Source organism: Labrus mixtus, chromosome 11 (assembly GCF_963584025.1).
Source record: "Labrus mixtus chromosome 11, fLabMix1.1, whole genome shotgun sequence".
Lineage (NCBI taxonomy): Eukaryota > Metazoa > Chordata > Actinopteri > Labriformes > Labridae > Labrus > Labrus mixtus.
This window is the reverse complement of record NC_083622.1, coordinates 307072-332796: the sequence shown is the minus strand read 5'-3', so window position 1 is coordinate 332796 and position 25725 is coordinate 307072. Positions and strand designations below refer to the sequence as shown.

Sequence of the window (25725 nt, the reverse complement as noted above, 5' to 3'; positions counted from 1 at the left end):
TTCACTTACAACTTGTTGTTTTTATTCAAGTTAAAAAAAGATTAAACATTTTAAAGTTTCTTAAAGGAGACAGAAAATATTTACAGTTATTGATCGGCTGATAACAGGAAGTGTAGAGTTAAAAACAGAGATAGGAGTGTAGAAGAAGTCCCACTCTGTAGTGTAAAACATGATCCTGAAACAGATAACAGAGTGAGGTATTTAAATCCATTTATCAACCATCTGATCCTCAGAGATAGGAGTGTTAAGAAGATGTCCCACTCTGTAAGTTATAAAGATACTCAAACACACAAAACAAGGTAATGACATACATAGATATAACTGTAGTGAGGATGTTTCACTCTGCACTAAATAATGTGATGTAGATACTGATAAAGAAATCAAACACATGATAGTTTTTCATAAAAATATAAAATTGTGCAACAAAACAAAGATAGGAGTGTAGTGAAGACACTTCACTCTGTGACATATTGAGATACACAAAGACTGATTATGTAGTAAGACAGCACAAAGATAGGAGTGTAAGGTAAGAGAGTCACTTGGTTCATTTCTTAAAGAACTTTTTGTTGAGGAGGAAGATGAGCAGGTTGACGTTGATCTTCGCCTTGTCGAACATCTTCATCACCGCCACACCCTCGTACTGCAGCTGCAGCAGGTCCTGTAACACACACATTAAACACACACACACATTTGTTGTTAAGAAGTTTCTTTCTTTCTTTAAAATAGGGACAGTGCACATTAATGAACATAAAAATGTGAATATCCCAGATTATAGCCACAGGCTCATTTCCATCTGTAGTCCCGTGGCAGGTTGGTGGTAAACAGGAAAACTAAGTTACATAAAACCATGATGACAAGCAACAACAAAACAAGCAACATCAAAACAACAAAACAAAATATACTCTACATTAGTAGACAGAGACGCATAGAGCAGTTCAATTATATTTAGTGTTCAAACACAGATCATGTATCGCCCCATGTATGGAGGCTGTAGTCCTCCAAGCGGGCGACCCAGGTTCAAATCCCAACCGTGGCCCCTTTCCCGCATGTCACTCCCCACTCTCTCTCTCTGATTTCAGACTCTATCCACCTGTCTCTACAATAAAGGCACGAAAAGCCCAAAAGTATTTGGCCTGGTTGGGCCCAGCATTTGGCTTGGTTGGGCCCAGCATTTGGCTTGGTTGGGCCCAGCATTTGGCTTGGTTGGGCCCAGCATTTGGCCTGGTTTTTACCTGGTATTTGAGCAGGAACTCTTCCATCTCAACGCCGAGGAATCGTGCTTTTACTTTGAAACTTCCTGTTTCTGGTCCAGGAGTGATGTCGAAGACGACGTTCTTAAACCTGGAACGGATCAGATCAGTTAGAACTTACTGTGTGTGTGTGTGTGTGTGTGTGTGTGTGTGTGTGTGTGTGTGTGTGTGTGTGTTCTTACTGTGTGTGTGGCAGGTCACTGATCTCCAGCAGCACTCCCTTCTCCTGCAGCCGGGCGGCGCTGTAGCTCAGAGCAGGAAGCTTCTTCTTCACTTTGCTCTCTGCTGCCTTCTTATTGGTCAGTTTACTGAAACACACAACCAATCAGAGGGTGTTTTATACTGCCACATGAGACTTACAATCAGCCAATGAGAGTTTAGGATGTCAGATGTGTGCGTGTGTACCTGCTGGTGGTTAGGTTGTCCAGACAGGAAGTGATGTAATGTCTGTAGTAGTCCACCTGTTCACTGTGGAAGCTGCTCTTCACCTGCAGACTGCTGAGAGTCTGATTCAGCTTCTGAAGCTCCGCCCCTCGTCGCTGACGGTGAAGACGTTGCTGACGGATGTCCTGAGGGGGTGGGGCAAATAGAAAACAGGAAGTGCTTTGTGATCTCAGGCCTTCCGAAAAAAGCCAGCTGTGAAAAATGTTACCAAAAGAACTTTAAATAATGTCTGCTTCCTGCTGAGCCGAGCTCTGATTGGTCGTTCTACTTAACCATCCTCAGTGATCACATGGTCAGTCATAGGTCAGGTGAGCTCACCTTGGCGATCATCTGCAGGATCTGGTTCTCGCTGTGGGGCGGAGTCAGGATGCCACGCCCCTCCAGGCAACGAAGACTCCTCGAGATCTTCCTCTTCTTCTCCTCTAAACTCAGGTTGCCGTTGGCGATTAGTGATTGGTTCCTTTTCATCTTGTCAGGCGTGCGAGCGTCCTGCTGAGCACGCCGCTGCACCAGCCAATCATGACAGACTCTCTGTGGAGGAGATGTTTAACCTGAAGTTTACCTGAAGTTTACCTGCTGAGCTTTACCTATGTGTGTGTGTGTGCGTACCTGGTCATGTGATGCAGACGCTCTCAGGATGTGACTCAGAGACTCACCTGGCTGAGTCCTGACCACATCAATGATCAGCTGCTTTGTGCTGAAAAACAACAATTGAGTGTAAGCTGATTGACTGAGCATGCTCAGCTGTACCTGAGCAGGTGAAGCTAACATGCTAACATGCTGATGTACCTGAGCAGCAGTGCTCTGGCGTCTTGTTGGTCGTCAGACTCGTTGAAGATGTCGAACTTGTTGGTGAGTGTCAGAGAAACGTCCGTCTTACTCTCTGGATCACCTGAAGACTCACCTGAGAGCACAAACATAATCAGACATGTTGCCATGCCAACAGGTATCAATAACACCTGGCAGAACATTCTGAAACATGTATATAGTATTATTAGTAATAGTTGCAGTACCAATGAGCTCCTGCAGGGTGGGCACTGCTCCGAGGTCGTTCAGCAGCAGTCTGAGGGGGTCAGACGGGTCGGGACACAAAACATCCTGTTGCTCCAACAACAACTGACCAATCAGAGAGAGAGCAGACATTATAAACCAATCAGAGAGAGAACAGACATTATAAACCAATCAGAGAGAGAACAGACATTATAAACCAATCAGAGAGAGAGCAGACATTATAAACCAATCAGAGAGAGAGCAGACATTATAAACCAATCAAAGAGAGAGCAGACATTATAAACCATCTGACAGGTACGCTCATTTTTTCTCAGACTTCTGTGAAATCTGAGCACTCACACAGTTTGTGTCATAGACTGTGTGTGTGTGTGTGTGTGTGTGTGTGTGTGTGTGTGTGTGTGAGTTACCCTGTGTGTGTTGATCAGCTCGCTGACAGAGATGTAGACGACAGGTTTGTGGACAATAAGCATCTCTGAGTATTCATCCATATTGAATCTGTCCTCCGGCTCAGGGACGTCACACACAGACAGCAGGAACTTCCTGTTTACACAAGCAACACAGGGCTGTCAGGAAACTGGTTTGGTGTTGGCTGATCCAGTCTTGTTCAGTGTGGTTCATATTCAGGATTGAAGGAGTGTGGAGAGTCTCTGTGGTTTAAACTGCCGACTCATTGTAACGTGTTGATGCCGACTCATTGTAACGTGTGTTGATGCTGACTCATTGTAACGTGTGTTGATGCCGACTCATTGTAACGTGTGTTGATGCCGACTCATTGTAACGTGTTGATGCTGAGTCATTGTAACGTGTGTTGATGCCGACTCATTGTAACGTGTTGATGCCGACTCATTGTAACGTGTGTTGATGCTGACTCATTGTAACGTGTTGATGCCGACTCATTGTAACGTGTGTTGATGCCGACTCATTGTAACGTGTTGATGCTGAGTCATTGTAACGTGTGTTGATGCCGACTCATTGTAACGTGTTGATGCCGACTCATTGTAACGTGTTGATGCTGACTCATTGTAACGTGTGTTGATGCTGACTCATTGTAACGTGTTGATGCCGACTCATTGTAACGTGTTGATGCCGACTCATTGTAACGTGTGTTGATGCTGACTCATTGTAACGTGTGTTGATGCCGACTCATTGTAACGTGTGTTGATGCCGACTCATTGTAACGTGTTGATGCTGAGTCATTGTAACGTGTGTTGATGCCGACTCATTGTAACGTGTTGATGCCGACTCATTGTAACGTGTGTTGATGCTGACTCATTGTAACGTGTTGATGCCGACTCATTGTAACGTGTGTTGATGCCGACTCATTGTAACGTGTTGATGCTGAGTCATTGTAACGTGTGTTGATGCCGACTCATTGTAACGTGTGTTGATGCCGACTCATTGTAACGTGTTGATGCTGACTCATTGTAACGTGTGTTGATGCTGACTCATTGTAACGTGTTGATGCCGACTCATTGTAACGTGTGTTGATGCTGACTCATTGTAACGTGTGTTGATGCCGACTCATTGTAACGTGTTGATGCTGAGTCATTGTAACGTGTGTTGATGCCGACTCATTGTAACGTGTTGATGCCGACTCATTGTAACGTGTGTTGATGCTGACTCATTGTAACGTGTTGATGCCGACTCATTGTAACGTGTTGATGCTGAGTCATTGTAACGTGTTCATGCCGACTCATTGTAACATGTTCATGCTGACTCATCGTCCATAGACCTTTACTGAGAGCACAGATCTCCATTAGGGAGTGGTTGAAGCCATTTTTTATTTATTTGTTGAAGCTAAAGGACTGAGAGGAGGTTTCATGACTTAAATGTGTTTAAATCTTTAACTGTTGAAAATTAAAACATTAGTTAGCCTTTGTAGGCGTTGGTATCTGACCTGAACCTGTGGTGGGTCTGGGTTATATACTGGTTCAGGACTCGGACATGGTATCCCTCTCCATGGAAGTGTTTCTTGGCTGCGGCATGCTGTAGCATGCGGGCGATAGAGCCCAGGATGTGACGCTGCTCTGGCTGCAGGGTGGAGCCTGCACACCGGTCCACCACGTCAAAACCATCAGGAGCCACGATAGCCGGGTTCATGAAGCGATAGTAGACCAGGTTACCTACAATCTGGGGGGGGGGGGGGGCAGCAACAACAAACTGTTCTATCAAACACTGTTCTCTGTAATGATCACAAACAAACATGTCACTCTGCAGCTGAGTGGTTCTGTCTAATTCATGGGGCTCACCTTGTACAGGTCATCCTCACTGGCATCTGGAAACTTTGTCCTCAGAGCGTCTCGGAGAACCTTTGCTGTGTAACGCAGACCATACCTGCAACAACCACATATACACAAATACACACAATCAAATACACACAGCGGGTAGTTAGTGGAGGTGAATGGGGGAGACGTACGGTAGTTAGTGGAGGTGAATGGGGGAGACGTATGGTAGTTAGTGGAGGTGAATGGGGGAGATGTACGGTAGTTAGTGGAGGTGAATGGGGAGATGTATGGTAGTTAGTGGAGGTGAATGGGGGAGATGTACGGTAGTTAGTGGAGGTGAATGGGGAGATGTATGGTAGTTAGTGGAGGTGAATGGGGAGATGTATGGTAGTTAGTGGAGGTGAATGGGGAGATGTATGGTAGTTAGTGGAGGTGAATGGGGAGATGTATGGTAGTTAGTGGAGGTGAATGGGGGAGACGTATGGTAGTTAGTGGAGGTGAATGGGGAGATGTATGGTAGTTAGTGGAGGTGAATGGGGAGATGTATGGTAGTTAGTGGAGGTGAATGGGGGAGACGTATGGTAGTTAGTGGAGGTGAATGGGGAGATGTATGGTAGTTAGTGGAGGTGAATGGGGGAGATGTATGGTAGTTAGTGGAGGTGAATGGGGGAGACGTATGGTAGTTAGTGGAGGTGAATGGGGAGATGTATGGTAGTTAGTGGAGGTGAATGGGGGAGACGTATGGTAGTTAGTGGAGGTGAATGGGGGAGATGTATGGTAGTTAGTGGAGGTGAATGGGGAGATGTATGGTAGTTAGTGGAGGTGAATGGGGAGATGTACGGTAGTTTGTGGAGGTGAATGGGGAGATGTACGGTAGTTAGTGGAGGTGAATGGGGGAGATGTACGGTAGTTAGTGGAGGTGAATGGGGAGATGTACGGTAGTTAGTGGAGGTGAATGGGGAGATGTACGGTAGTTTGTGGAGGTGAATGGGGAGATGTACGGTAGTTAGTGGAGGTGAATGGGGGAGATGTACGGTAGTTAGTGGAGGTGAATGGGGGAGATGTACGGTAGTTAGTGGAGGTGAATGGGGAGATGTATGGTAGTTTGTGGAGGTGAATGGGGAGATGTACGGTAGTTTGTGGAGGTGAATGGGGAGATGTACGGTAGTTAGTGGAGGTGAATGGGGGAGATGTACGGTAGTTAGTGGAGGTGAATGGGGGAGATGTACGGTAGTTAGTGGAGGTGAATGGGGAGATGTATGGTAGTTAGTGGAGGTGAATGGGGAGATGTACGGTAGTTAGTGGAGGTGAATGGGGGAGATGTACGGTAGTTAGTGGAGGTGAATGGGGAGATGTACGGTAGTTAGTGGAGGTGAATGGGGGAGATGTACGGTAGTTAGTGGAGGTGAATGGGGGAGATGTATGGTAGTTAGTGGAGGTGAATGGGGAGATGTACGGTAGTTAGTGGAGGTGAATGGGGGAGATGTACGGTAGTTAGTGGAGGTGAATGGGGGAGACGTACGGTAGTTTGTGGAGATTGGATGTGATGGCTTTTAGCACTCTGTCCGTCAGGTTCTTCAGGTTGATGATGGCGATGTCGATGCGTCTCTGGACTTCAGGGTGACTCAGAGCGTCCTCAGGTGAGATGTCGTATGGGAGAGAGCTGCAGGGACAAACAGGTGAGTCAGGTACGGTAAGCAGAAAGGGTCAAATTGAGCTGCTGATCTGTTAATAAGGAGCTTGAAATACTTCAAACTGATATACTGGATGTTCAGCAACATGCTCTTTGGTATCATAATGTCTACACGCTCTATATCCCTCCAGGTAAACCAACATGTGTTTCTACCTCTTGGTTCCGGTCTGGGTCTCGGTCTGGTTGATCCAGGTCTTGTAGACGTCCACGGGGTCGGTCCGGATGCTGACACTACGGTCAGTCAGTACGTCCTGCAGAGCTGGACCGAGCACGTCCCGCAAATTGTTCTGACCGCGAGCGTGGCGGTAAAAGTTCACCAGCATCTTGATGACGGTGGGGTTACCTGTGACCACGTCTTGAGGCTGCTCCACCTTCAACCTGAAATCATCAAACAGAGACAGGTGTTACTCATGACATCATAGCCACATGGGTCCCTGGTTTTTGTGTGTGTGCCTTACCTGATCTCGTAGCGTAAAGCCTCTGTGAACAGGTGTAAGAGCAGGTAGGCCTCCCTGCGGTCAGAGCCGTAGTTAAAAAGACTGAACACCAACATTTCCATGAAGGAGGTGGACCGACTCTGAGGCATCAGGAAGATCAGCTGAGCCAGGTACAGAGGCTGCGTCTACACACACACACACACACACACAGTAACGTGTTGACACACACATCATGTCTGTGTTAGTCTCACCTGCAGCAGGTAGATCATGTCTGTGTGTGTCAGTCTCACTTGCAGCAGGTAAATCATGTCTGTGTGTGTTAGTCTCACCTGCAGCAGGTAGATCATGTCTGTGTGTGTTAGTCTCACCTGCAGCAGGTAGATCATGTCTGTGTGTGTTAGTCTCACCTGCAGCAGGTAGATCATGTCTGTGTATGTTAGTCTCACCTGCAGCAGGTAGATCATGACTGTGTGTGTGAGTCTCACTTGCAGCAGGTAGATCATGTCTGTGTGTGTTAGTCTCACCTGCAGCAGGTAGATCATGTCTGTGTGTGTTAGTCTCACCTGCAGCAGGTAGATCATGTCTGTGTGTGTTAGTCTCACCTGCAGCAGGTAGATCATGTCTGTGTGTGTTAGTCTCACCTGCAGCAGGTAGATCATGTCTGTGTGTGTTAGTCTCACCTGCAGCAGGTAGATCATGTCTGTGTGTGTTAGTCTCACCTGCAGCAGGTAGATCATGTCTGTGTGTGTTAGTCTCACCTGCAGCAGGTAGATCATGTCTGTGTGTGTTAGTCTCACCTGCAGCAGGTAGATCATGACTGTGTGTGTGAGTCTCACCTGCAGCAGGTAGATCATGTCTGTGTGTGTTAGTCTCACCTGCAGCAGGTAGATCATGTCTGTGTATGATAGTCTCACCTGCAGCAGGTAGATCATGACTGTGTGTGTGAGTCTCACCTGCAGCAGGTAGATCATGTCTGTGTGTGTTAGTCTCACCTGCAGCAGGTAGATCATGACTGTGTGTGTTAGTCTCACCTGCAGCAGGTAGATCATGTCTGTGTGTGTTAGTCTCACCTGCAGCAGGTAGATCATGTCTGTGTATGTTAGTCTCACCTGCAGCAGGTAGATCATGACTGTGTGTGTGAGTCTCACTTGCAGCAGGTAGATCATGTCTGTGTGTGTTAGTCTCACCTGCAGCAGGTAGATCATGTCTGTGTGTGTTAGTCTCACCTGCAGCAGGTAGATCATGTCTGTGTGTGTTAGTCTCACCTGCAGCAGGTAGATCATGTCTGTGTATGTTAGTCTCACCTGCAGCAGGTAGATCATGACTGTGTGTGTGAGTCTCACCTGCAGCAGGTAGATCATGTCTGTGTGTGTTAGTCTCACCTGCAGCAGGTAGATCATGTCTGTGTATGATAGTCTCACCTGCAGCAGGTAGATCATGACTGTGTGTGTGAGTCTCACCTGCAGCAGGTAGATCATGTCTGTGTGTGTTAGTCTCACCTGCAGCAGGTAGATCATGACTGTGTGTGTTAGTCTCACCTGCAGCAGGTAGATCATGTCTGTGTGTGTTAGTCTCACCTGCAGCAGGTAGATCATGTCTGTGTGTGTTAGTCTCACCTGCAGCAGGTAGATCATGTCTGTGTGAGTTAGTCTCACTTGCAGCAGGTAGATCATGTCTGTGTGTGTTAGTCTCACCTGCAGCAGGTAGATCATGTCTGTGTGTGTTAGTCTCACCTGCAGCAGGTAGATCATGTCTGTGTGTGTTAGTCTCACCTGCAGCAGGTAGATCATGACTGTGTGTGTTAGTCTCACCTGCAGCAGGTAGATCATGTCTGTGTGTGTTAGTCTCACCTGCAGCAGGTAGATCATGTCTGTGTGTGTTAGTCTCACCTGCAGCAGGTAGATCATGACTGTGTGTGTGAGTCTCACCTGCAGCAGGTAGATCATGTCTGTGTGTGTTAGTCTCACCTGCAGCAGGTAGATCATGTCTGTGTGTGTTAGTCTCACCTGCAGCAGGTAGATCATGTCTGTGTGTGTTAGTCTCACTTGCAGCAGGTAGATCATGACTGTGTGTGTTAGTCTCACCTGCAGCAGGTAGATCATGACTGTGTGTGTTAGTCTCACCTGCAGCAGGTAGATCATGTCTGTGTGTGTTAGTCTCACCTGCAGCCGGTAGATCATGACTGTGTGTGTGAGTCTCACCTGCAGCAAGTAAAACAGGTGTTGGTAGGCCTCCAGCCTGTCTCTCCTCTCTCGGCTCAGAGCCTTCAGTCCTTTACTTCTCCCCACGTCCATCATGTCCGACAGCTGCTCCTTGTTCTTCTTTGTTAGTTTCTTACAGTGCGACACCACTTCCTGTTTGGACAGAGGCTTGTTAAAGCTAACGAGACAAGCCTACAATTACCATAAATAAGTCAGTTTGGTGTGTTTACCTGTGGTGTGTGTTGACCTGTGGTGTGTTGACCTGTGGTGTGTGTTGACCTGTGGTGTGTTGACCTGTGGTGTGTTGACCTGTGGGGTGTGTTGACCTGTGGTGTGTTGACCTGTGGTGTGTTTACCTGTGGTGTGTTGACCTGTGGTGTGTTTACCTGTGGTGTGTTTACCTGTGGTGTGTTGACCTGTGGTGTGTGTTGACCTGTGGTGTGTTACCTGTGGTGTGTTTACCTGTGGTGTGTTGACCTGTGGTGTGTTTACCTGTGGTGTGTTACCTGTGGTGTGTGTTGACCTGTGGTGTGTGTTGACCTGTGGTGTGTTTACCTGTGGTGTGTGTTTACCTGTGGTGTGTGTTGACCTGTGGTGTGTTGACCTGTGGTGTGTTGACCTGTGGTGTGTGTTGACCTGTGGTGTGTTTACCTGTGGTGTGTGTTTACCTGTGGTGTGTGTTTACCTGTGGTGTGTTTACCTGTGGTGTGTGTTTACCTGTGGTGTGTTACCTGTGGTGTGTTTACCTGTGGTGTGTTACCTGTGGTGTGTTTACCTGTGGTGTGTTTACCTGTGGTGTGTGTTTACCTGTGGTGTGTGTTTACCTGTGGTGTGTATTTACCTGTGGTGTGTTACCTGTGGTGTGTTTACCTGTGGTGTGTTACCTGTGGTGTGTTACCTGTGGTGTGTTTACCTGTGGTGTGTTTACCTGTGGTGTGTATACCTGTGGTGTGTATACCTGTGGTGTGTATACCTGTGGTGTGTTTACCTGTGGTGTGTATACCTGTGGTGTGTATACCTGTGGTGTGTTACCTGTGGTGTGTTGACCTGTGGTGTGTTGACCTGTGGTGTGTTACATGTGGTGTGTTACCTGTGGTGTGTTGACCTGTGGTGTGTTACATGTGGTGTGTTACCTGTGGTGTGTTTACCTGTGGTGTGTTACCTGTGGTGTGTTACCTGTGGTGTGATACCTGTGGTGTGTTACCTGTGGTGTGTTTACCTGTGGTGTGTTTACCTGTGGTGTGGTTACCTGTGGTGTGTTACCTGTGGTGTGTTACCTGTGGTGTGTTACCTGTGGTGTGATACCTGTGGTGTGTTTTGACCTGTGGTGTGTTGACCTGTGGTGTGTTGACCTGTGGTGTGTTGACCTGTGGTGTGTTTACCTGTGGTGTGTTACCTGTGGTGTGTTGACCTGTGGTGTGTGTTGACCTGTGGTGTGTTTACCTGTGGTGTGGTTACCTGTGGTATGTTACCTGTGGTGTGTTACCTGTGGTGTGATACCTGTGGTGTGTTACCTGTGGTGTGTTTACCTGTGGTGTGTTGACCTGTGGTGTGTTGACCTGTGGTGTGTTGACCTGTGGTGTGTTTACCTGTGGTGTGTTACCTGTGGTGTGTTTACCTGTGGTGTGTATACCTGTGGTGTGTTGACCTGTGGTGTGTTGACCTGTGGTGTGTTTACCTGTGGTGTGTTACCTGTGGTGTGTTGACCTGTGGTGTGTTGACCTGTGGTGTGTTGACCTGTGGTGTGTTGACCTGTGGTGTGTTTACCTGTGGTGTGTTGACCTGTGGTGTGTTGACCTGTGGTGTGTTGACCTGTGGTGTGTTGACCTGTGGTGTGTTGACCTGTGGTGTGTTATCTGAAGCGTATTACCTGTAGCGTGGCACGGTTGCGAACCAGCAGGCCGATCTTCAGGTCCATCAGGTTCAGGTCCGCCTCCAGCTGGCGGTTGAAGCGGATGCTTCTCACCACCTCCTCTCTCAGACGCAGCAGCTCCGCCTCCTCTCTGATGTCACTGTCGCCCAGGTCAAGCAGGTGAACAAACTTCCTGACCACAGACAGAGGGGGTGTGTCCGAGTGCACTAAGAAAAAGCAGGGGGAGGAGCTTTATAATGAGTCATGTGATGATGTCAGCTAGTGTGGGTCTATTAGACCAATCAGACGCAGCGTCTCATTAACCTTCCCTCATCAGTGAACTCACCCAGCATCCTGTACTGGTCTCGGGCTCGGTTAGCCCTGAAGAAGGCCTGGATCTTTATGATAGCACCCACCTGTGGACACATGGAGTAACTTCACCCTGAGTCAAGCACACTGAGGATTCTGGTCTCTGATTGGCTGGCAGCTGGCTTTTAGATTCAAACTGTACTTCAACATTTAGAAAAATCCTCTTACTGTTTTTATCTCAGTGTCTGATGTTCACAATGATACAGATATCTGTTAAACTACGCTACGTAGCGTAGATGTTACGACTGTGAGCATCGCGGCGCACGCTGAGACATTGTGGCTTTTTTTAGTCATGTTAGTCAGATGCAGACATGAAACTCTAGATTTCTTCATAATGAAGGATGTCAGCGTTGTGTATCCGCGTGCCTCGTGCATCAACTGTACCGTGCCGAACGCACCTCTCTGAAGCGTGCCAGCTGGATCACTCTGGTCAAACAAACTGGATTTTAGAGGTGACGCGTGGTTAGACACGGTACGGATTGGCAGTGTGACCGCGCCCTTAGGGCCTGTTGCATTGACCTCTGCTGCTGGTATGCTGTGTGCGCTCCTCCGCATTGCACTTATCAAAGTTTTATCAGGCCTCTTTAAAATAAAATAAAGTTTTATGTCCTCATGCCTCTTCAAAATAAAATAAAGTTTTATGTCCTCATGCCCTTCAAAATAAAATAATCGGAATGAGGATTACATTAATAAATGACCTGAAATGTTGTAATGTTCTGTTCAAAGAAACACAAATTGTCTTCAGCTCGCAGGACGACTCACGTGACGCCTGAAGAAGTTCAGCCGAGCTCGATATTTCCTCCTGGCCGACCACATCCTCACACACGCCTGAATCTGTTCAAACACACGGAGTATGAAATATGCTGGATAAATAAACTTTGTATTCAGAGAGTTTAGAGGAGACCACATGACGACATGTTTACGTTCATCAGGAGACTGTAAGGACCGTTACCTTGACAACAGCTCTCCAGTTCATGTAGAGAAACTGCAGACGCCTTCTGTACACCCGCTGCTGGACAACCCTCCTCCAGTGAGACTGAACACAGAGACACACAGGTGAGTATACTATACACACCTTTCACTGTTACACAGGTGAGGGACACAGGTGAGGGGACACAGGTGAGGGGACACAGGAAGGGGACACAGGAAGGGGACACAGGCGAGGAACACATGAGAGGAACACAGGAGAGGGGCACAGGAGAGGGGCACAGGAGAGGGACACATGAGAGGGACACAGGTGAGGGACACAGGGACACAGGAGAGGGACACATGAGAGGAACACATGAGAGGAACACAGGTGAGGGACACAGGTGAGGGACACAGGAGAGGAACACAGGTGAGGGACACAGGAGAGGGACACAGGAGAGGGACACAGGTGAGGGACACATGAGAGGGACACAGGTGAGGGACACAAGAGAGGAACACAGGAGAGGAACACAGGTGAGGGACACAGGAGAGGGACACAGGGGCACAGGAGAGGGACACAGGTCAGGGACACAGGAGAGGGACACAGGAAGGGGACACAGGAGAGGGACACAGGTGAGGGACACATGAGAGGGACACAGGTGAGGGACACAGGAGAGGAACACAGGTGAGGGACACAGGAGAGGGACACAGGGGCACAGGAGAGGGACACAGGTCAGGGACACAGGAGAGGGACACAGGAAGGGGACACAGGTGAGGGACACAGGAGAGGGACACAGGTCAGGGACACAGGAGAGGGACACAGGGGCACAGGAGAGGGACGCAGGTGAGGGACACAGGAGAGGGACACATGACAGGGACACAGGTGAGGGACACAGGGACACAGGAGAGGGACACAGGGACACAGGTGAGGGACACAGGAGAGGAACACAGGAGAGGGACGCAGGTGAGGGACACAGGAGAGGAACACAGGAGAGGGACGCAGGTGAGGGACACAGGAGAGGGACACAGGGGCACAGGAGAGGGACACAGGAGAGGGACACAAAAATAACACACGCTTTACCTTTAGTCTTTCACTCAGTCTCAGTTTTTTACTTATCAAAGTAAAAACAAATTGTTGTAGTGATTTCACCAATCGGTCATGTTCTCACCTGGATGGTGATGACAGCAGGTGTCTGACAGATCAGGTAACGCCGTCGAGCCTCCAGCTTCTTTCTGACCACGAAACCCCGACTGACTGCCTGTAGGCGAATGATGAGGGCTTCACTGCTCCGCCAGAGCGCGCTGCGACTGTACGAGCCCGAAACACTGCTCACCACTTCCTGTAGGGAGACATGACATCACACATGACCTCACACATGACCTCACACATGTCCTCACACATGACCTCACACATGATATCCTCAGGTGAGTCTGACCTGTATCTGGTCCTGGTCCAGGAACACATTGTTGTGGATGAAGCCGGGGGGTCTGTCCCAGGTTCCCTTCAGGTGAGTCAGGTGGAAGTAATAGAAGGACCCATCCTCCAGCCGGAATCGAACCCATGGGCTTCTGTTGTCTCCTTAAAAGACACAAGTGGTTACTTCCTATCTCAGCTGCAGGGGGACTGTAACTCAGAGGAGGGGACTACCTAACAGGTGACCCCCTACCTGTGTTTAACAAAATATTTAAACATCTGATGATGGTGATGATGTCACAAAGTCTGTAAGTGTTTATCAGGTAGACAGAGTGATCCGACACTGTGTCCACACACAGGGAAACCCAAACAGTAAGTTTCAGGGTCAACACTGAAGTACCACAATCTCCAACTTTACAGCTGCAGTTCCTCTAGTGTCCACTAGAGTCGGTCTCCTGCAGTGAGTCAGTCCCCATAGAGCTCTATGTTAAAATGTCTAACTTTACAGCTGCAGTTCCTCCAGTGTCCACTAGAGTCTGTCTCCTGCAGTGAGTCAGTCCTCATAGAGCTCTATGTTAAAATGTCTAACTTTACAGCTGCAGTTCCTCCAGTGTCCACTAGAGTCTGTCTCCTGCAGTGAGTCAGTCCTCATAGAGCTCTATGTTAAAATGTCTAACTTTACAGCTGCAGTTCCTCCAGTGTCCACTAGAGTCTGTCTCCTGCAGTGAGTCAGTCCCCATAGAGCTCTATGTTAAAATGTCTAACTTTACAGCTGCAGTTCCTCCAGTGTCCACTAGAGTCTGTCTCCTGCAGCTGCAGTCTCAACTGTGTGTTATCCAGGTGTTTATTGAGCCTGTGAGCAGCTGTGTGTGACGGTGTGACCTGTGTGTGACCTGTGTGTGACCTGTGTGTGACCTGTGTGTGACCTGTGTGTGACGGTGTGACCTGTTTGTAACCTGTGTGTAACCTGTGTGTGACGGTGTTACCTGTTTGTAACCTGTGTGTAACCTGTGTGTGACGGTGTGACCTGTGTGTGACCTGTGTGTGACCTGTGTGTGACCTGTGTGTGACCTGTTTGTAACCTGTGTGTAACCTGTGTGTGACGGTGTTACCTGTTTGTAACCTGTGTGTAACCTGTGTGTGACGGTGTTACCTGTGTGTAACCTGTGTGTGATCACACTGAGCAGCTCCCTCTGATACTCTGCAGCACAGCTGTGAATGACTCCCTGTAGGTTGACTTCAGGTAAACTGAGGACACGAAGAGTCTGCTTCACTCTGTTCTCCTTCACTGCCTGATTCACTGCAGCTACAGACAGACACACTGAACACACACACACACACACACAGTAATGTAAGGCTTAGGGTCAGAGGTCACAGCAGATGATCAGGTGTGTATTGATTAAAATGACGACCAGCCGTGGATCGTCCAAAGCTCTGATAACTGAAAGAAGTAGGGAGTAGAGAGGACAGAGGAGGGAGGACAGAGAAGAGAGGACAGAGGAGGGAGGAGAGAGGACAGAGGAGGGAGGACAGAGAAGAGAGGACAGAGGAGGGAGGAGAGAGGACAGAGGAGGGAGGACAGAGAAGAGAGGACAGAGGAGGGAGGAGAGAGGACAGAGGAGGGAGGACAGAGGAGGGAGGAGAGAGGACAGAGGAGGGAGGAGAGAGGACAGAGGAGGGAGGACAGAGAAGAGAGGACAGAGGAGGGAGGAGAGAGGACAGAGGAGGGAGGACAGAGGAGGGAGGAGAGAGGAGGGAGGAGAGAGGACAGAGGAGGGAGGAGAAAGAAGAGAGGACAGAGGAGGGAGTAGAGAGGACAGAGGAGGGAGGAGAAAGAAGAGAGGACAGAGGAGGGAGCAGAGAGGACAGAGGAGGGAGGAGAGAGAAGAGAGGACAGAGGAGGGAGGAGAAAGAAGAGAGGACAGAGGAGGGAGCAGAGAGGACAGAGGAGGGAGGAGAGAAGACAGAGGAGGGAGGAGAGAGAAGAGAGGACAGAGGAGGGAGCAGAGAGGACAGAGGAGGGAGGACAGAGGAGGGAGGAGGGAGCAGAGAGGACAGAGGAGGGAGGACAGAGGAGGGAGGAGAAAGAAGAGAGGACAGAGGAGGGAGCAGAGAGGACAGAGGAGGGAGGAGAAAGAAGAGAGGACAGAGGAGGGAGCAGAGAGGACAGAGGAGGGAGGAGAAAGGATAGAGGACAGAGGAGGGAGGAGAGAGGATAGAGGACACCAGAGATCGTTTCCTTAGATCTCTGGTGGGAGGGACTAAGACGCAAGTGGAGGACACTTGGATGCAATTAAGGGAACTGAGACATACCCCAGGTGTGTGTGTGTGTGTGTGTGTGTGTGTGTCACACTCACACTTCAGAGCTCTCTGGCTCTGTTGATTGGCTCTCGTCACAGCCTCCTGGATATCAGCCAACCACAGCTCAGCCTCTGGGTCTCTGCTGTCCTGATTGGACAGAAGGAGGACACCTGACATTACATTCATTTTATCTAATGACAAAGATAGAAGGTTCAGTCTCTGATCTAACAGCTGATCCACCCTGAGGCCTGAACAGGAAGTGAGGTCAACACACTCATGTGACCTTTAGTTACCCGTCCTCACTGACCCTGACATGGAACCCTCATTAGTCCGGCACAGAGTGGAAACTTTAAGATGTACGTTCCTTCATTCATTCAACAGTTACAGGTGTAAGAGATTTCAGGTTGCTATGGAGATAATCAAAGTTAATATGATGATCTCACAGAACCTTCAGGCTCTGACGAAGCATAAAGAACACCTTTAATTTAACAGATCTGATTGGTCAGTGAACGGAGTTTCATACAGTTAGATCTCTATCTCTTCAGTTACCTGTGCTCTGTGTTTACCTGTGCTCTCTGTGTTTACCTGTGTGCTCTGTGTTTACCTGTGTGCTCTGTGTTTACCTGTGTGCTCTGTGTTTACCTGTGTGCTCTGTGTTTACCTGTGCTCTGTGTTTCTGGGCTGTAGACAGCAGGGTCAGGTATCTGCAGGTGTTTCCAGGTAGTACTTCCTCCAGTCCAGCAGAGGGCAGCATAAGAGCGGAGATCAGCCGCTCAGCATCTCCTCTCAGCACGGCCTCATTTACCTGAGACACCACCTGCAGCTCTGAGGTCAGAGGTCACACAGAGAGGTCAGAGGTCACACAGAGAGGTCAGAGGTCACACAGAGAGGTCAGAGGTCACAGAGAGAGGTCAGACGTCACACAGAGGTCACACAGAGAGGTCAGAGGTCACACAGAGGTCAGATGTCAAAGAGAGGTCAGAGGTCACACAGAGAGGTCAGACATCACACAGAGAGGTCAGAGGTCACACAGAGAGGTCAGACGTCACACAGAGAGGTCAGAGGTCACACAGAGAGGTCACAGGTCACACAGAGCGGTCAGAGGTCACACAGAGCGGTCAGAGGTCACACAGAGCGGTCAGAGTGTGTGTATGTGTGTGTTCGTACGAAGGTAGTCATCCTGAACTGAGGTGTTGACTCGGTTGATTTCTTCCTGCAGCTGGTTCCAGGTGAGCAGTTGTTTTCCGGCCTGCTGCTTCACAAAGAGCAGAGCATCCAAGTACCTGAGAGGTAGACCCACAGATACAACATCAGGTACAAGCATAGGTACACGGACAGGTAGACACACAGGTACACGGACAGGTAGACACACAGGTACACGGACAGGTAGACACACAGGTAGACTGACAGGTAGACACACAGGTAGACTGACAGGTAGACACACAGGTACACTGACAGGTAGACACACAGGTAGACTGACGGGTAGACACACAGGTACACGGACAGGTAGACACACAGGTAGACTGACGGGTAGACACACAGGTAGACTGACGGGTAGACACACAGGTACACGGACAGGTAGACACACAGGTACACGGACAGGTAGACACACAGGTAGACTGACGGGTAGACACACAGGTACACTGACGGGTAGACACACAGGTAGACTGACAGGTAGACACACAGGTAGACTGACGGGTAGACACACAGGTAGACTGACGGGTAGACACACAGGTACACACACAGGTACACTGACGGGTAGACACACAGGTACACTGACAGGTAGACACACAGGTACACACACAGGTAGACTGACGGGTAGACACACAGGTAGACTGACGGGTAGACACACAGGTACACTGACGGGTAGACACAGGTACACTGACGGGTAGACACACAGGTACACACACAGGTACACTGACGGGTAGACACACAGGTACACACACGGGTAGACACACAGGTACACTGACAGGTAGACACACAGGTACACTGACAGGTAGACACACGGGTAGACACACAGGTACACTGACAGGTAGACACACGGGTAGACACACAGGTACACGGACGGGTAGACACACAGGTACACTGACGGGTAGACACACAGGTACACTGACGGGTAGACACACAGGTACACTGACGGGTAGACACACAGGTACACGGACGGGTAGACACACAGGTACACTGACGGGTAGACACACAGGTACACTGACGGGTAGACACACAGGTACACGGACGGGTAGACACACAGGTACACGGACGGGTAGACACACAGGTACACTGACAGGTAGACACACAGGTACACTGACAGGTAGACACACAGGTACACGGACGGGTAGACACACAGGTACACGGACGGGTAGACACACAGGTACACTGACGGGTAGACACACAGGTACACTGACAGGTAGACACACAGGTACACTGACGGGTAGACACACGGGTACACTGACGGGTAGACACACGGGTACACTGACGGGTAGACACACAGGTACACGGACAGGTAGACACACAGGTACACGGACGGGTAGACACACAGGTACACTGACGGGTAGACACACAGGTACACTGACGGGTAGACACACAGGTACACTGACGGGTAGACACACAGGTACACTGACGGGTAGACACACAGGTACACGGACGGGTAGACACACAGGTACACTGACGGGTAGACACACAGGTAGACACACAGGTACACTGACAGGTAGACACACAGGTACACTGACAGGTAGACACACAGGTAGACACAGGTACACGGACAGGTAGACACACAGGTACACTGACGTGTAGACACACAGGTACACTGACGGGTAGACACACAGGTAGACACACAGGTACACCGACAGGTACAACATCAGGTACAAGCATAGGTACACGGACAGGTAGACACACAGGTACACTGACGGGTAGACACACAGGCACACTGACGGGTAGACACACAGGCACACTGACAGGTAGACACACAGGTAGACACACAGGTACACTGACAGGTAGACACACAGGTAGACACACAGGTACACTGACAGGTAGACACACAGGTACACTGACAGGTAGACACACAGGTAGACACAGGTACACGGACAGGTAGACACACAGGTACACTGACATGTAGACACACAGGTACACTGACGGGTAGACACACAGGTAGACACACAGGTACACCGACAGGTACAACATCAGGTACAAGCATAGGTACACGGACAGGTAGACACACAGGTACACTGACGGGTAGACACACAGGCACACTGACGGGTAGACACACAGGTACACTGACGGGTAGACACACAGGTACACTGACGGGTAGACACACAGGTACACTGACGGGTAGACACACAGGTACACTGACAGGTAGACACACAGGTAGACTGACGGGTAGACACACAGGTGGACTGACGGGTAGACACACAGGTACACACACAGGTACACTGACGGGTAGACACACAGGTACACTGACAGGTAGACACACAGGTACACACACAGGTAGACTGACGGGTAGACACATAGGTAGACTGACGGGTAGACACACAGGTAGACTGACGGGTAGACACACAGGTACACACACAGGTACACTGACGGGTAGACACACAGGTACACACACAGGTAGACACACGGGTAGACACACAGGTACACTGACAGGTAGACACACGGGTAGACACACAGGTACACTGACGGGTAGACACACAGGTACACTGACAGGTAGACACACGGGTAGACACACAGGTACACTGACAGGTAGACACACGGGTAGACACACAGGTAGACACACGGGTAGACACACAGGTACACTGACAGGTAGACACACGGGTAGACACACAGGTACACTGACAGGTAGACACACGGGTAGACACACAGGTACACTGACGGGTAGACACACAGGTACACTGACAGGTAGACACACAGGTACACTGACGGGTAGACACACGGGTACACTGACGGGTAGACACACGGGTACACTGACGGGTAGACACACGGGTACACTGACGGGTAGACACACAGGTACACTGACGGGTAGACACACAGGTACACTGACGGGTAGACACACAGGTACACTGACGGGTAGACACACAGGTACACTGACGGGTAGACACACAGGTACACGGACGGGTAGACACACAGGTACACGGACGGGTAGACACACAGGTACACGGACGGGTAGACACACAGGTAGACACACAGGTACACTGACAGGTAGACACACAGGTAGACACACAGGTACACTGACAGGTAGACACACAGGTACACTGACAGGTAGACACACAGGTAGACACAGGTACACGGACAGGTAGACACACAGGTACACTGACGTGTAGACACACAGGTACACTGACGGGTAGACACACAGGTAGACACACAGGTACACCGACAGGTACAACATCAGGTACAAGCATAGGTACACGGACAGGTAGACACACAGGTACACTGACGGGTAGACACACAGGCACACTGACGGGTAGACACACAGGCACACTGACGGGTAGACACACAGGCACACTGACGGGTAGACACACAGGCACACTGACGGGTAGACACACAGGCACACTGACGGGTAGACACACAGGTACACACACAGGTACACTGACGGGTAGACACACAGGCACACTGACGGGTAGACACACAGGCACACTGACGGGTAGACACACAGGTACACTGACGGGTAGACACACAGGTACACTGACAGGTACACTGACAGGTAGACACACAGGTACACTGATGGGTAGACACACAGGTACACACACAGGTAGATACAGGTACACGGACAGGTAGACACAGGTACACGGACAGCTACCTATCCAGCAGGGTGTGGTCGATATCAGACAGTCCTGCAGAAGGACTGACCAATGAGGAGCTGAACTGCTGCATATGTCCCGCCTCTACGGCCTGATTGATGAGAGCGACAGCTGACAGCATCTCCACGGCAACAAACAACTCCTCTTGCAGCAGCTCCCCCTGGTGGAGACAGACAGTAACAAATCGACAAGATTACAAATGACTTCACTGAGGACACGCCTTCATGTGTTTAACCACCAGGTGGCACTAATGAGACTCAGAGCAGAGCCGACACTGATCTTTTTCCTGACAGCTGTCTGTCAGGTGATCAGCAGGTGCACCTGTATACACTAACACTCTGTAAACCCTGAGTTCTGTCTGTCAGGTGATCAGCAGGTGCACCTGTATACACTAACACTCTGTAACCCTGAGTTCTGTCTGTCAGGTGATCAGCAGGTGCACCTGTATACACTAACACTCTATAAAACCCTGAGTTCTGTCTGTCAGGTGATCAGCAGGTGGTCCTGTATACACTAACACTCTGTGAACCCTGAGTTCTGTCTGTCAGGTGAGTGTGCAGGTGTTCATGTATATACTGAAACTCTGTAAACCCTGGGTTCTGTCTGTCAGGTGAGTGTGCAGGTGTACCTGTGGGCTGCGTCTCTGCAGCAGCTGCAGCTCTCGGTGATAAAGAGTTGCAGCAAACGGAAACACGTCAGGTAGCTGAAGGTCAGAGGTCATCAGACAGCTTACTGTGTGTCGGGGGTCATTGCCACGTAGAGATGTATTCACACACTGCTCGGCTGCATGCACTGAAACACACACACATTGTGAATGTGAATTAAACTTGTACTCTCTCTTATGCTCTGCAGGGGGAGACGGTTGTTTGCAACACCAGTACAAACTAGGACAGGAAAGAAACGTACTGTTTCTGGCTCTCGTGGCGTCCTGGTTGGCGATGGTCACTCCTTCCTGCAGCTCGTCAGGCTCCAGAGGATCCACAGAGCCCTGATCCTACAAACACCACACAAAGTACTAATAACTCTACTAACACACACAGCGTCTGAATCAAAGGAGATAGCCTGTTAGCTGAGCTAGCATACAGGCAAAAGTTTAATTTCACTCAAGGTATTCAGGACTGAAATATAACGGGGGGGGGGGGGGGGGGGGGGAAGAGCTTCACAGATTATCACAAAGATTAACATGAACCTGTTTCATACACATTCATGAGCAGAAACAAGGCGTGATAAATTGTGTGTACCCGAGCCTTCTGCTGGCGGTCTGCAAACAGCTGATCCAGGTACCAGGGCCCGTTGTCAGTACGGAGGCCCCTGAGGAACAAACATGGCAGCTGCAGAGCGGCGAGCAGAGCGAGTTCATCCGAAGAATCCAAAGCTTCATCCACATGCTCCACTGCTGAGCGAACTAAAAATACAAATTATAATAATCTGAATTATCTGACTGAAAGTAAAGTTCAGATTTTAGAGCTTTTTAATAACTCACTGTTCACTATGTCGATATTCTTCTGGATCTCCTTCTGAGTCAGAAACTCCTCGTAGATATCCTTCTCCTCTGAACCTCCGCCCTGAGACACACACACACACACACACACACACACACACAGTGAGCTGTACTATAGTGACTCTGCCTTCTGATTGGTCCATCAGTCGTGTGTCTCTCACCCTGCGGGCTGCCTGCTCCTCTTTTCTTCTTCTGGCCTGACGCAGCATCTCCTGGTAGACGCTCATCAGTGCCTCCTGCAGGTCAGTGAGGAGTGCATTAGGGTTCTTCAGAGCCTCTACCGTCACCTCCACACGCCCACTGTCCACCGCCTCGTTAATGGCTATCACCGCCGCATGGACTGATGGGAAAAAACAGACCAGGTCACTGACTTGTCCAGTTTGCTCCTCCCTCTATCTCCTTCTGCTTGTATCAGCTGTTGTGTCTGTACCTGCAGCCTCGTCCACTGACAGCTCATTGGCCAGAATTCCTCCAATCTTGTTGAACGCCGGCATCTGGATCCCGTATTTATCCAACTCCATCTTCATGTTGTTGATCTCCTCCTCTGAACATCAAACACACACAAGTCTATATGTTGTTATCATGTAAACATGTTGTTTCAGGTATTCATCAGTACATTCTTTATATTCACCTGTGAACTTGACTTTTCCAAACAAGTCCTGAATCTGTGGAGCCAAACCCCGTCTGTACAGAAACAGACTGCAGAGAGACAGACAGGTTACAGACAGACAGGTTACAGACACACAGACAGACAGGTTACTGACACACAGAGAGACAGGTTACAGAGAGACAGGTTACAGACAGACAGGTTACTGACAGACAGATTACAGACAGACAGGCTACAGACAGACAGATTACAGACAGACAGAGAGACAGGTTACAGACAGACAGGTTGCAGACAGACAGGTTACTGACCTGAGAGCGTGGATGCAGTAAACAGCTCGTGGCATGTTCTTCTTGTCATAAACGTCTGTAGTTTCAGGATGGAAGATCTGAGGAGACCAATACAATCATGAAGACCAATCAGCTTACAGATACATCCACCAGCTGACCAATCAGCTTACAGATACATCCACCAGCTGACCAATCAGCTTACAGATACATCCACCAGCTGACCAATCAGCTTACAGATACATCCAATCAGCTTACAGATACATCCACCAGCTGACCAATCAGCTTATAGATACATCAGTGACAATGCGTTCACTGACCGTTGGCAGTCCGAGAGATGTCAAAGCGTTCCTCCAGTGATTGATGTTGTCAGTATGGCGAAACTGAAGCCCCACGGCCTGAGAGACACACACACACACACACACACACACACACACACACACACACACACACACACACACACACACACACACACACACACACACACACACACACACACACACACACACACACACACACACACACACACACACAGTTTTTAATGGTCATATAAACTGCTACACTCTGACTAACTGCACAGTTAGGTTTCTCAAGCTCCTCCCTCTTTTTTGTGTAGTGTGCATTTAAAGGTGTGTGTGTCATTGTGTAAATAGTGTTTGTGTTACATTGTAGCGCAGCTGCTCGGGGTCATAGATCTTCTTCACGCTGACAGCGTTTGGTGCGAATCGATGACCCAGTTTGGCGAGGATAACTCCATTCCTCAGCGCCTCCTCCATCTCAGTGGGAGCAGGTAGCTCCTCCCCCAGACACGCCTCCATCCACCTGAGGAGGAGAGACAAACAGTGATGTCACCAAGCTGTTTGAGGAAACAGGAAGTGATGAAAAATGTGATGATGTCCGATACTACCATTCGGTCATATCCAGGTGAGTACATTACATATGACTTCATATCCAGATGAGAACATTATATATGACGTCATATCCAGGTGAGAACATTACATATGATGTCATATCCAGGTGAGTACATTACATATGACCAGGTGAGTACATTATATATGACATCATATCCAGGTGAGAACATTACATATGACGTCATATCCAGGTGAGTACATTATATATGACGTCATATCCAGGTGAGAACATTATATATGACGTCATATCCAGGTGAGTACATTACATATGACGTCTTATCCAGATGAGAACGTTACATTAGACGTCATATCCAGGTGAGTACATTATATATGACGTCATATCCAGGTGAGTACATTATATATGACGTCATATCCAGGTGAGAACATTACATATGACGTCATATCCAGGTGAGTACATTATATATGACGTCATATCCAGGTGAAAACATTACATATGACGTCATATCCAGGTGAGTACATTATATATGACGTCATATCCAGGTGAGAACATTACATATGACGTCATATCCAGGTGAGTACATTATATATGACGTCATATCCAGGTGAAAACATTACATATGACGTCATATCCAGGTGAGTACATTATATATGACGTCATATCCAGGTGAGAACATTATATATGACGTCATATCCAGGTGAAAACATTACATATGACGTCATATCCAGGTGAGTACATTACAGTCTACACTACAGTCTGAGAATGACGTCACTCACCTCTTAGCCTCCTCCAACCTGCACAGGTACTGATACGCCTCGCTCTGAATCCTCTGTTCGTCCATCTGCTCTGCGGTCAGACGCTCATCTGACACACACACACACACACACACAGACACACACACACACACAGACACACACACACACACACACAGACACACACACATTTAATGTGTTGTACTGTCCTCGTCGTCTTGTTTTTCCTTGTTTAGTGTCTTTGAGTATCTAGAAAAGCGTTCTATAAAACTCATTTATTATTAATAATAACAGTTTAACAAACTGCTGAAGCTTTAAGACACTTCACCTGTTCCATGAGGTGTGTGTGACGTCATAGTCTGCTGATTATAAACAACAATAAATCAGTCATCATCAGGTGTGTATGATCAAACAGCTGATCACTAACATCTTAAATAGTTTGTGACAGACAGTCCGCAGGTGAGCCCGGCAGGTAACAAACAAACACTCACCTGTAATTCTTCATCAAATGAAATACAAACAACACGAAGACAAAGTTAGTTTGACTCACAGCGGCTCTGTCCTCCTGACTCCGCCATGTTGGCTCTTCCTCTTCTTCCCGCCACTGAATAAAAGTCGTTTAAATCCTCTCTGTCGGTGAAGATAAAAGCTTTTATAAAAGTGTTTAATGTCTACCGTTTATATTCTCAGGATGAAAACGTCTCAAACTTTTCCCGGCTTCAGGTTGAATCCTCCGCCGCTCCCTCGGATCTGTTTCCGGTCTGAGGTTTGAAAGCTCCCGCCGCTCTCTGATTGGCTCAACTAACAGCTGATTCTCCCAT

At 48.9% G+C, this 25725-nt stretch overlaps 1 protein-coding gene across 1 annotated transcript; it reads right to left on the bottom strand.

Annotated features, from left to right (window-relative positions):
• Positions 1 to 25663, bottom strand: iqgap3 (IQ motif containing GTPase activating protein 3). Its single transcript, XM_061049460.1, has 38 exons — positions 25455 to 25663; positions 24929 to 25016; positions 23948 to 24104; positions 23603 to 23680; positions 23307 to 23383; positions 23023 to 23090; positions 22822 to 22935; positions 22553 to 22731; positions 22374 to 22455; positions 22132 to 22295; positions 21797 to 21884; positions 21519 to 21682; positions 20890 to 21050; positions 17271 to 17386; positions 16765 to 16928; positions 16160 to 16250; positions 14956 to 15123; positions 13825 to 13967; positions 13558 to 13728; positions 12435 to 12518; positions 12245 to 12316; positions 11460 to 11529; positions 11132 to 11340; positions 9262 to 9414; positions 7082 to 7245; positions 6777 to 7001; positions 6453 to 6593; positions 4955 to 5039; positions 4603 to 4835; positions 3113 to 3245; positions 2708 to 2810; positions 2484 to 2598; positions 2304 to 2391; positions 2013 to 2225; positions 1656 to 1819; positions 1433 to 1558; positions 1233 to 1341; positions 1 to 658 (listed from the first exon to the last, which is right to left on the bottom strand). The coding sequence occupies exons 1-38, from the start codon at positions 25480 to 25482 to the stop codon at positions 545 to 547; spliced, it is 4902 nt and encodes a 1633-aa protein (XP_060905443.1). The 5' UTR covers positions 25483 to 25663; the 3' UTR covers positions 1 to 544.
• Between the last annotated feature and the right edge of the window lie 62 nt (positions 25664 to 25725).

What these genes read in the sequence shown, in the direction of transcription:
- iqgap3 (XM_061049460.1), bottom strand. Translation starts at nt 25,482, where the DNA reads ATGGCGGAGTCAGGAGGACAGAGCCGCT. An exon ending in AGTTCAGGATGACTACCTTC is followed by an intron (nt 16,929 to 17,270) that starts GTACGAACACAC and finishes CTCTGACCTCAG; the next exon opens with AGCTGCAGGTGGTGTCTCAG. An exon ending in CACACACAGGTTACACACAG is followed by an intron (nt 13,968 to 14,955) that starts GTAACACCGTCA and finishes GTGTCTTTTAAG; the next exon opens with GAGACAACAGAAGCCCATGG.